Below are 12,450 nucleotides of genomic sequence, written 5' to 3' on the forward strand. Positions count from 1 at the left end.
CAACTCTGCACCAAAACAAGGTGATGTCAGTGAATGGGGAAACAGCAAGAGGGGTTAATGATTGCCAGCCAGTGAAAAGGCATCACTTATCTCTCTCAGTGTGAAAGTTCAGGTCAAGATCCTTGAACCGTTCAGCTTGTCACAGTCAAGCCACGCACAGGTCATGTCCTGGGGAGCTGGGCCCTGCTAATAAACAATAACTGGGACCCACAGACTTGCTGACTGTTCCGTCATCTCAATCCCAAACAGACTGCTCCCAAGTGATTGCTTCAGCTAGCGGCATCACCTGTTCTCACAATGCTTGGTGCCCTTGGTAAAACCCCAATTCCTAGAGTTGGGTTTATGGGAGATCTCAGCTTTCTTCAATATAAGGCAAATATCTAACCTTCCTCCTTGCATAGAATCATAGAAAAGTAGGGCTGAAAGGGACCTTAGCAGGTCACCTAGTCCAATCCCCTCCTCTACGCATGATCAGCTCTGTACAGACCATCCCATAGAAGCACTTGGCTAAGCTAGTTCTAAAGCTGCAAAACAATCCTGTTGCCCTGCTACAGGGGTGGGCAATTATTTTGGGTGAAGGGCCACTTAACGAGTTTTGGTGATCTGTCAAGGGCCGCATACATCTTTTAGAAGATATTATTTAAACAAATAATAGATTTAAAAAAGTATAGTAAAATCAAGCATCTACTACTATAACATTTTAATTGGATTTCAAAAAATAATTTTAGTTCTGATTTATATGTTTTTGAATAGTGTATATGCATAATAGCTCAAAATAAAGCCTTACTCTTGTATACTGTGTGTGTGTGGGAGGGGGCGTGTGGACGTGCATCTGGGGAGATGGAGAGATAGGGGATATGGAGGGGATATGGGGTGTTGGGGAGCTGTGGGATATAAGTGTGAGGGGCTGCCTGAGTGCTAGGTGCTGGGAACTGGCCAGGGGTGGGGAGAGGAAGGGAGTGAGGCAGGGGGCACATGCAGTAGAGCTTGCCTGGGCAGTGCAGTGCAGGTGCAGTCCTCCCCCACATCCAGCCCATGGCTGCCCCTGCAGTGCTCTGCGTGGGACCAAGCCCTGCCCTAGACAGCCTGTGATGCACTTCCATAAGCACCCACTGGACAATCCCAGCCCTGGCACTAGCCCCAGTCAGTATGCATAGCTTCCCAGTGGGGCTGCTCTTGGTGCAGCTACATGTGTCCTGGTGCTGTACCAGGGCAAATGAGGTAGGGGAGAAGGGAGAGAAGCTGCAGCTGGGAAGCTCTTGCTGCAGAGTTTGGGGCTCCAGCTCCAACTCCAGCTCCTGGCTGCCTTCCACCCAGTCTGCCACAAGTAAAGCAGGAGGATGAGGGCACTACTAGTGTCCTGCACTTGCAAGTGTTATTAAAATACACTGAAGTGATGCAAGGAAGAGAGCCATTCCCCCCCAACCCCACGCCACATATGAAGGCAAAAATCCCATCAGGCTGGGAAATATGACTTTAAAGGATCCTGAAACTGCAAGACAAAGGGAAATGGTCAAAATGGATTATTAAAAAGGTCTCAAGATCTTAAAAATATCTTATGATTAAAGGCCCAGGTTGTGGTTTTCATCACTTGGTGGGAGATGCCATGGTGGGGTCTGCAGATCGCAAGTACATAATGAAAGGACCCTATACAGACATGAAGGCGATTTATAGAGCAAATTGGTGGATGTTGGGAAAATAAACTGTCCTGAGGTAGTTCAGGACCTTCAGCTGCTTGTGCAGACTGTCCCCCAGAGCTCAGCAAGGAGCACTGGATGTGATTTGTAGCAACTCTATACTCTATAAATGCAGCTCAGCCTAAAGCAAATCACTCTTGTAGTTGGGGAAGTTCTGAGTTGCCCAAGGACCATCTTGCCTACTGTGCTACTGCGGGCTTGAGGCAGCAGAGATCCACAGAATTATCTACAATTGAGATCTAAATGGTTCAGAGTTTCACTGCCTACGTCTACATGTCACCCTACAGTACATCTCCATATGGCGCACTACAGCAACATAGCAATCACATGTGTCTACACGTGATCGCCAGCTACATCACTGTAGTGGCACACTCCCCAGCTACAGCGCACTACTACAGCGACATCGATGCAAAATCTAAGCATGCGCTGCCCACATGGCACAATAACCGCCCGTACCATATCACCATATGGCGATGTGTAGACATACCCGCTGAGTTTCAGTGAATGTCAGTATCTGAAACCCTTCATTAGGAAATGAATGATATTATGGAAGTTTGGAAACCAAGGAAATCTTATCAGGAGTCAGCAAAAATTATGGAGGGTACAGAGTGGGAAGCTGTAGTTGCTTTAAGGGACAATCCTGCCTCACTTAACTGTACAGTTCCTACAGCATGGGGAGGCCCCTGGTGCTGCAAAGGGTTAACAGTGCCCAGTGGCAGAGCAGGGCACACAACATTTTGTTTTTATCAGTCCTTTTTTTTTGCTTTTACGTAAGTTTCTCCAAACAAGTTTGCATCAACTCCTTCCCGGTGATGCACCTTTGACAAAAGTGTTTTTTGGGTCCAAAGATCAGTGCTGGAGCAAGTGACCTACAGGCTGCAAACAAGCCTTGCAGGGTATAAATCCAAGCCAGAGAGCAGCCGGAGCACAGTAGAGACCAAAGTCACTCTGTGCTTCCTGCTGACACTGAGGTGCTGACAGGAGACAAGAATGGAGGCTGGAATGAATGTCCTGCATGATGCAGGGGTTCAGGCCACTCGCTACTTGCAAGTGAACTACCAGGGTTCCCAGGACTGGTTTCTGTTTGTCTCCTTTGCCGCTGACCTGCGAAACACTTTCTTCATCCTCTTCCCCATCTGGTTCCACCTCTGTGAGACAGTGGGCATCAAGCTCATCTGGGTGGCCGTGATTGGGGACTGGCTCAACCTGGTTTTTAAGTGGTGAGTAGTACCCTGTGCTGTGCCTGGCCCTGCTGTACTAGGAGTACTTGCCTAATCCCTCCTTGTCCCTTTGAGGTGATTGCTGAGGAGTATTTTTCTATAAACTACCAGGCAGGTTGAGGGTAGCTCCAGACTGGAGCTTTCCAAAGCAAACCTCTTTAAAGTTTTCAGGATGCAAATTTTCTTCCAAAGCAGCAGCAGAGTAAAGACCTGAACTAGCTTTACTTGTTCATTTTATGGGATTAATGCAGACATTAGCTCTAGATGGGCTTCTCTTAAGTGGACTTCATTTCCCCCCGGCTGTAAAACAATGTGACAATATTTGCCTTGCTTTGTGAAGGGCACTGAGATCGGTGGATGCAAAGTGCTTAGAGCTTATTACATTACCACTGTTTAGAGAAAAGTGAGTCTGTTTGTAGCTCATGGTAGAAAAGGGCATAGAGCAGGGATGGATATGGGCAGGGAGGTGTGTTTGGGGGGCCAGACACTGCTTTGGCCATAGCCCTGCTTACTTCAGCGGTGCATTTCTTAAGGAAACTGTTCTTCCCCAGAGCTGGTGTCATCTTGGGGATGGATCCCAGTAGGGAAAAGATTAGTGTGTATCTGTTGGTGAAGTTGCCATGGGAGTCAAAGGAGGTGTGTGGCAGAATCAGCTGGGAGCAATGATCAATCTATGGATAAATTTATATACAGGGTCTCAGGCTATATCCCTGGGAGACCTTCCCATCTTTGGGCCAGGCCTGCATGATCGCTTCTGGGGCTTTTGGCTATTATCAAGTTAAACATCATGGGCCAGCACCAATATGAAGATAACTACTTGAAACCACCAGGCAGAAGCGGGACAGAGGGGATGAACTGAGAACTGCCCTCAGGCACCATGAACTGAAAAAGACTGCTGACCAATTTGACCACCCCCCCAAGAAAAAAAAACACGCTTTACTGGAAGAGGCAATGCATTAGTTCTACCCACCTCTGCAGCGCCTGTATAGCTTGCATGCTTCAACAGGGCTTTTTGGCATTTTTATCTAAAACTGATTCAATCAGCTATTAGATACAAGCACCAGAAAACCCCTTCTGAAGCGCCCAATCTATACAGAAGTTGGATGAGCCAGGTCAAACTAATACCATACCTCTTCTGGGCATGCGCTGGGCTTGGCATGGGGGCATGCTGAGTTTAAATAAAACACTGTTTTATTTTGGGGTTTTTTTACATCTGTAAGCAGCCTTTGAATTTTCCCCACGCCAGCAACTGTACAGCTTATACTAAAACCATCGTCTCAGTATGTCTAGCCACCTTACAACTCTGTACCCATGCAGTTACCATGTGTGGGGTCTCACTTTGCTTTCTATCACACTATGACACTGGAACTTCTTAACTTCTTATGTCACAGGTTAAGGCAGGCTGCATGACTAATGGCATGTCCTAGTTTGCATCCACCTAGACCAATTAAGTACCATGTAGCTACTATATGCCGGGTCCTACACTTTCTTCAGTATCTACAAAGTCATGTAAATAATTATTATTTTTAAATGTTCACTGATAGTGTTTTAAACCTTGTGTCCTGCTGTGGGGTCAGACCCATGTGAAGGGTGTGGGAAAGGGTTCACAAGTGACCACATAGAATGTGTAGTTGCTGGTCCCAGCTGCATGCTTCTGCATTGCACTGACTGAGGTGGCAAAGGGAAAGTCCATGGCAGCTCTGAGCTAGTCAGGGCCTCTTTGCTCATGCTGCCAACTTCTGGTCCCTGAGACATAGAGAATGCCCAGTGCCACACAGGGGTGGATCCGTGGGAGGTGCTGTTGTACCCCCTTTGATTCCTGGTCTACCCAAAGTTTAAAACCAACTGGCTGGCAGCAGCAGCAGCTTTTCTATTCAAGGAGCAGTAGGGGAGTCACTTGACTTTATGGCCCATTTTAATCTACCTGATTCCCTCTGAACACCTTATTTCACTGTCAAGATGCACAAAAAGGCTATAATTTGTTTTACGAATCAGAAAGACATGTGCATTTAATTCTAATGACAACAACACTAAGGAAACAACATCCTTTTATTATTTTTACCTAGTTTATTGTCATTTTTATGATATAGACTAGAGCAAATTAATGCACATTCCAATGAAGTTATATTTGTTTCTGCTTTGATCTTAAACTGAATGATATAGCCCCAGACCCCTGGGGTAGCTTTCAACCTGTGGTCCACCCCCCTGGGGATCCGCTGACTATGCATAAGGGGTCCACAAACAATGACTGTTATCAACCAAAAGTTTGTGAATACCCATACTTAATACTCAAAGGGGCTGGCACCTTCATTCAAAATTTTCTAAAGGGTCTGCAAATGAAAAAAAGGTGAAAACCACTGCCCTAGCTTCTAGTTTATTTTTACCTGGAAGAAAATGTGTGTTGTGTTATATGTGAGGATGCACTCACACCCCACCTTTTCAAAAGCTGTGATCCACCCATGGTGCCACATACATGTATAGATGGGACATGTACAAACTCTGGTGGGAAGGTGGGGGCGTCTGTGTGTTTAGTATTGCCAGCACATTTATTGCTATTAGCCAGAAAACATAAACTGGAAGAAACCAGAGGTGGATCTTTCTTTTTTCCGTGCGCCCCCCCCCCCCCAATTTTAGCTGCTTTGGTTTCCCTGAGGAGTTGATGCGAGAAAAGAGAGCATGTAAACCAGGGTACGGAATCTCTCAAGCATATTTTAACAGCCTTTGCAGCAGCAGCAGGACATTGGCTACCATGGTCCCCCTGCTTTACGTGTGGCTGGTTAGTGTGTTATGTCTTGTCAGGGTTGACTGTAGTTTTGCTAAGAGGTTAGACAATGCATTTGCATAGGATGGTTTGGATAGACATGATCTGTTCTCAGGCAGAGGGTTGGACCAGATGACCTGTTGGGGTCCCTTCCAGCCCTACTTCTCTATGACACTATTCTAAAAGTCTTTCTTGGACCGTATGTGTGTGACTACCCCAAACTTGGCCCCTTCATCCCTTCCCCAGTCCCTGCTTGCATGTCAGGGCTTAGGTGATGGGGTTTGAGCCTGCTTTTCTTCTTGTGTGTCTAAGACAACTAGAGCCACCTTTACTTTTGTGTTTCAGGATCCTTTTTGGGCAGAGACCCTACTGGTGGGTCCATGAAACCAATTACTATGACAACACCTCTGCTCCTGTCATCCAGCAGTTCCCTCTCACATGTGAGACTGGCCCAGGTGAGGCATCTTCTAAAAGTAAACTAGGGAGGGGAATAAAGGGGTAGAACTGTGCACCACAATTTATGCCAGGGGGTAGCATATGGAAGAAAGTGTGCATGTGCCAACCAACTGAGCAGTTGCCCTGGGAAGGAATGGGGGACTATTGATATCTCTATCCAGAGCAAAGGTTCATGATTCAAGCTGCTGGCTTCAGAAATCCATATATGTGTGAGGGTGAGGCAAAGAGCTGTCACAAGTGCTGGCCTGTGATATCACTAATACAAAGAAATGTCCTCCAGGGATGGACACAGAGAGAGAGAATGGTTTCAGAGGACCAGGCACTAGTCTAGGTTGGTAGAGACTTGGTTTTAATCCCCTGCTCTGCCACAGACTCTCTATGACAAAGCAAGTCACTTACGGCCAAATGTCATTTGGCACTTAAATAGCTTTTAGATTCTATTTCCATCTGTGTGGAAACCTCCTGAACTAAAATGGGGGAAGAAGTGAGAGGGAACAACTAACCTCTTAGCCTAGAAGCTTAGTGAAGGAAGGACACTCAGTGTCAGGGAGAACGTCCTGGCATCTGGCTTCTTTCTCAATCAATTTCTGCACCTTGCATTCATCGGGTCGAACGGCAAATAGTGAAGGGAGAGTTCCTGCCCAGCAGGAGAAGGGGGATAGGCCCAGAGCCCTTCCATCACAGCATCCATGTCACTGAGCCATGCTCCCTTTGGCTTGCTCTTTGCTTCTTGGCCCCACATATCTGCCTTTTCTGACTGCCCAGTATGCCATCTTCCAGAGGCATACTGTAGTCTGTGCCTAGTCTGTGGCCTAGTGGTTAGAATCATTTGCTAGGAAGGGAAAAATGGGGTTTCAAACCCCTTCTGGGTGCAAAGGGCCCAGAGCCTAGGTATTCTGCTCCCTGGGCAAGTACCTCACTAGTGGGCTAACAGGTGGATAGATCTTCTGGTGTCAAATAATTACAACCTGTGGCTTTTTCTCCACCTAAAGTTTCAGGAGTTACCTGGCACTATGCAGGCACTCAGAAGATTCTCTTCTACCCCGAGCTTAGGCAGTCACAGTGCAGCTTTCTGAGACTGTGCAGAAGGGAGGCACAGCTAGACTGGTGCATACAGAACTTTTTCTGCATAAGCACCAAAAAAATTTCCCATACACTGCTATGTAGGTGATACTTGGGGGGGGGGGCAAAAAGTACTTTTGGATTTGGCCTTTGGCTACACCTCCTGTATACCTCCTGTCTACCTCCTGTCTAATCCCAACTTCTGCTGGGTGCCATTTCTGTAGCTACTACCATCACTGAGTTTCTGTAGGAAGGCGGGAGCTCAGGCTGCCTAAGGGCCAAGGAGTTTTCAAGTATTACAGTGATTCCATCCAGGTCCCCAGTGCATAAGTGGAGCTGGCACTGCCATATCTGTGTGGGACTGTACCACAGGCCCTGGGGAATTTGCAGAGCTCTCCCTGCTCTGAGTGGTCATAGTGCTGTAGGCTTATTTCCCTTGCTGGAATACTTAACTACATATTTTATACTTAGACATTTGTTCTTCTGCTGAGGACCATATTGATCATCAAATATGGGGTCAGGAAGAATTTTTCCTTAGATCAGACTGGCAGGGTCTGTGGAGGATTCTCCCTTTCCTCTGTAGTATGGGAAAAGTCCTTCCCTTAGATTCTTCTGAGCATATCTGGGATCTTGGATATTGTAGAATCTGCTTCCCTGTCATTGCCATGGCAGGGCATTGGGAGTGCCCTGGTCTCCCCTGCTTCTACCCCTGTTATAGGTAGACTGCCGTTGAGATTCCAGATGCTTTGTCTCATAGCTGTAAGTGGGGTGTTGAAGTGGCAATTTGGGGGATTTCTGTGGTTAACAGTTCCTTGCGAATGCAAGGGCCTGGACTTGATGGCCTAGGGGATCCCTCCCACATTCCACATTTTCCCCCCACCAATAATGCCTTATTTGTAAGAGTTACTCTTCTTCTCCCCCACTCTGAATGCTACAAGTGGAGAGGATTCTCACAGTGCCTGTCCCTACACTGATGAATCCCCAGGGTCCTGCTGGAATTGGCTGCTGTTGTGCTGCAAAGTAGGCTTTTGGACTTCCAGCTGAGGGATCCTAGAAACCTGGGCACTCTTTGCTGTTAGTCTTCAGGGAGGAATGTTTCTAAAGTGCAAAGAACAACCAAAGAAAAGCTAATATGGGCACTTTCTTTCCCCTAGGAAGTCCCTCAGGTCATGCAATGGGTGCAGCAGGAGTTTACTATGTGATGGTGACAGCCATTCTTTCTGTTGTTGTGGGGAAGAAACAGCCAGCATTTAAATACTGGTAAGCAGCATTTGGACAGTTAGTCTCATATCTTCAGGGTAGAGGGAAGCTCTGAAGGTAGGGAAAGGTGCATTCTGAACCAGTAAAAGGAAGTGAACTTTCAGGCACTGACAGATGTGCAGCTCCCTGCTATAACTCGTGGTGCTTTGCAGGAAGTGCCATGAGTTAGTGGTCTCCTGACGCAGCAGACATTGGCTGTTGGTTTGTGGGGATGGGGGATCAAACTGCAGTTTGGAGTGGATATGTGTCTGCAACTGCTCTCCCCTCCCCTTACCCCTCCCCTTTCCCAGCTCTGGTGCTGTCTTCAGAATGGAGGTGGGGAGGGGGAGACAGGGAGCAGAGGGAGCTCAGTCTGAGGTTTGCCCAGCCTGAGCCAGAGGGTGGGGCAGGTGGATTGGAGCCCCACCCCCACCTCGGGAGGGGTGGGGGAGATTCAAATGCACCTGCCCCACTTTCCAATGCAGGCTGGGGAAACCCTACACAGAAGACCCTCCCCTCCCTTCTCCCCCTCTCATTGTTCAGTTAGCAACAGGGGCACATTGGGCTGTTTCAGCCCAACTCTGCTCCTGGTGCATGTTGATAGACATTAATAAAGGTGCTCCATTTTGGAGCACCTTCATCTGAACCTTCATGTAATGAAGCTTCAGATTGTCATGCAATTGGGCATTTTTAAAGCGCTCTGCAGCCATGCATGTCAGTCAGTGCACAGCGGTAGAGCACATCAGGGGCTTGATCATTTGACAAACCATCACTTCTGTCAATGCCCTTTGTGCATCATGTAGCTGAGCAGTAGAACTTTCTGTTGCAGGAAGCAGGTAGCACAATGGCTCTCTCATACACACTTATATGCAAATGCTTGCCTACAGGCCAACATGTAAGTGCTGAGCAAGAGGTTTAAAAGGCTGGTAAGACTTTCACAAGCACTCATTGCATTGGAAGCTAGGCCAGCTAAGGCCATAGCAAAAGGCACTACATTGTAGCAATCACGTGTCTACATGTGATTGCCAGCTATGTCATTGTAGCAGTGCATCCCTGGGTATAGTGTGCCGCTACAGTGATGTAGCGGCAAAATTTACCTGTGTGCTATGTGCACAGCACAGTAACCACCTGTATTGCACCGTGCTTTACTACTTCCAAAAGGAAGTAGTAAAGCACGGCAACATGTAGACACACTCAAAGAGAATCACAGCTCATACTTCCTACAAGCTGGACCCCTTGTACTGGGACAGAATCATTCCCTCTGCGGTATAGTCTGACCAAAGGCCTGGCTCAAAGTCCTTCTGTTGACTCTGGTGGTCTTTGACTGAGGCCCCACTTGGGTTGTGGGAGTGGCAGTGCTTTGTGTTACCTGAACTCTGTCCCAGTTGAAGTCAGTGGGATCTCTGTTGTTACTCGCAGAGTTAAGCTAACATTGAGCCTTTGGGGAAACCCACCCCTAGATGTTTTTAGTGTGTGTTAAAAGTGGCATGTGGCCTGGCTGTGGCATGCAAACCCTGGACCTCCCCAAGCTTCCTTCTCTGTGGGTTAGTAGTGCCATAATCAGTGACTGTCAGGGTTTTATGTTGTGCCTTTTTACTCTGCTGTCAGGGGGAGGCACTTCAGAGATCCCAGCCTTCTTGCTCCTACCCAGACACTGCAGAAAATGTGTCCCTACATCCTTGAGCAGGAACAAGCTTTGCTGACCCTACTGGCTTTGCCACTAACTGAACTGTCTCCCCATTGCAGGTTCCTGCGGACGGCATTGTGGACAGGGTTCTGGGCAGTACAGACCTGTGTCTGTCTGTCCCGAGTCTTCATTGCTGCACATTTTCCTCATCAAGTCATTGCAGGGGTCATCTCAGGTCAGTACAGTCAAAAGAGCTGCCTTTTCTTCCTGCATTCTAGTTGATAGCCACCACATCCACCTGCAATATTACATAGCCTATACCCTGGGCAGTACTCATCAGTTATATTAGGTTAGATGAGGATAGTCATGAAGCTGCATCTGTCCAGGTTTGCTGTGCAATTACTGCATTTGTCTTTCCAGAGAATACACACTATGGTACAAGTCTTTAGAAAGCCTGTAGCCTCCAAGCACTTCAACATAGTGATCCAGGTCATGCAGATAGAACATTACATGACTAATTACAATGGTTGGCAGGTTTTTCTGGCCAAGAAATACTGTTTCAAGGTATGCATATGTAGGAGGCTTGGGACTCTGAGGGGGGAACACAGTATGTCAGTACCTAAAGTAGGTAAATAATACTTTCTCTCCATGCTGAGATTAGGCACAGCCACCTGAATACCACTTATTCCCTGGGATGACATGACACAACGGTGATAATCATGCAGATGCATGTGGCAGAATTATGCTTTCTCATTCTGACTGGCTGTTTCTCCTTTCACCCTCTGCTCCCTGCAGGCATGGCAGTGGCTGAAGCTTTCCAACACATCCACTCCATTTACAATGCCAGTCTCTGGAGATACCTGGGCACAACCCTCTTACTTTTCAGCTTTGCCCTGGGCTTTTACCTGCTGCTGAAGACACTTGGTGTTGACCTGCTGTGGACCCTGGAGAAAGCCAAGAGGTGGTGTGACCAGCCGGAGTGGGTTCATATTGACACCACACCCTTCGCTGGCCTCCTCCGGAACCTGGGCATCCTCTTTGGACTGGGGCTGGCCCTCCACTCCCAGATGTACATGGAAAGCTGCAAAGGGAAGCAGGGCCAACAGCTGCCCTTCCGCCTGAGCTGCATTGTGGCCTCACTTGTTGTCCTGCACCTGTTTGACTCTTTCAAACCGCCCACCAAAGTGGAGCTGCTGTTCTATGGCCTGTCTTTCTGCAAGAGTGCAGCTGTGCCCCTGGCCGCTGTCTGTCTCATCCCCTTCTGCGTCTCCCAGGTCCTGAGCCAACAGGATAAGAAAGCTGTATAAAAGGAATTGGAACTTGGGTATTTATATACATCATGGGTGCCATGTCCCACGAACAGAAAGTTAGGGCCCTTGGTCCCCCCCACCTGTGTCTGGGTGCAAGTGCCAGAACTGGATCTAGTGAGTCCTGGGTCAGCCAGTGCTACAGCAGATGCTGGCTTAGACCCAGCCGTGGCCATTGCTTTCTTATCACCAAATCTGCACATACTGACTTCACCCTGAGACCAGCCCTGCGTGGCTCCTGGGAAGTCCCTGTCTGGCTTACACAGCAGAACTGCCACCTATGGAACTGATCTTATGATGCAGGTCAAAGTTGAGAGACTGGGATACATTCATATGCAGGCTGCATGCACAGCAAGCCCCACTGCCATGAGAGGGACACTGGATACAGCTCCTCTCCAGTCCCTCGGATGGCATATGTGATAAGGTGAACACTGGAGCCCTGGGGCCAGACTGTAGCAGGTGGAAGCCCCTGGCAGCCATCAATTTCCCTAGCAGATCATACCAGCTCCTTTTGCACTCTCAAAATGACACAAGCTAACCTCATTCCTCCCCTGGTATTTGTCATGTGAGGAGATTGGCATTACCAGGGGTGGAGGGTGCTTATGCCTGCATGTTATTGGGATGATTGATCTGAGAGCTCCTCACTGAGGACCAGAGGCTGTTTACAGGAGAGTGATGTTTGGAGACCAAGTGTGAAAATCTTAGCAGAAAAGCTCCTCTGTGCCACCAGCCCTGGGGCTTGCCAGCTTCTGTGTTCCATCAAGTACCCAGTGCCTAGCAGTTATCTTCTGTGTAAAGCAGCATGTATACATGTGTGCCTATATGTAAACAGAGGGCATTTTATTAAATTCTGAGGTGGTTTCATCACCAGAGGTGGTAAGGTGTTTGGCTTGCTCCCCTGCTTCAGGGAAATCCAGCCCTCGCTTTGGATACTGTTAACCCATTATAAATCATAGAGGGAAATAGCTCTGGACCTCCCTATGCTGTCCCCTCAACAATGCTGCCCAATATTCCCAGTGTACGGTGGTGGTGGGAGAGGGAAAAGAGTCTTGCTATCATGGGTTCGCTCACCATCACAGTG

At 48.0% G+C, this 12,450-nt stretch overlaps 1 protein-coding gene across 1 annotated transcript; it reads left to right on the forward strand.

The window, feature by feature from the left end:
* The first annotated feature begins 2,615 nt into the window (after positions 1–2,615).
* On the forward strand, positions 2,616–12,239 carry LOC149866728 (glucose-6-phosphatase catalytic subunit 1-like). The gene is made up of 5 exons (XM_090044061.1): positions 2,616–2,917; positions 6,024–6,133; positions 8,351–8,456; positions 10,182–10,297; positions 10,858–12,239. Exons 1-5 carry the CDS (start codon positions 2,688–2,690, stop codon positions 11,367–11,369), a joined length of 1,074 nt encoding a protein of 357 aa, XP_089900187.1. The 5' UTR covers positions 2,616–2,687; the 3' UTR covers positions 11,370–12,239.
* The last annotated feature ends 211 nt before the right edge of the window (positions 12,240–12,450 follow it).

The sequence above is a fragment of the Crocodylus siamensis genome, chromosome 4, assembly GCF_052110815.1.
Source record: "Crocodylus siamensis isolate JL-2025a chromosome 4, ASM5211081v1, whole genome shotgun sequence".
Taxonomy (NCBI): Eukaryota; Metazoa; Chordata; order Crocodylia; family Crocodylidae; genus Crocodylus; species Crocodylus siamensis.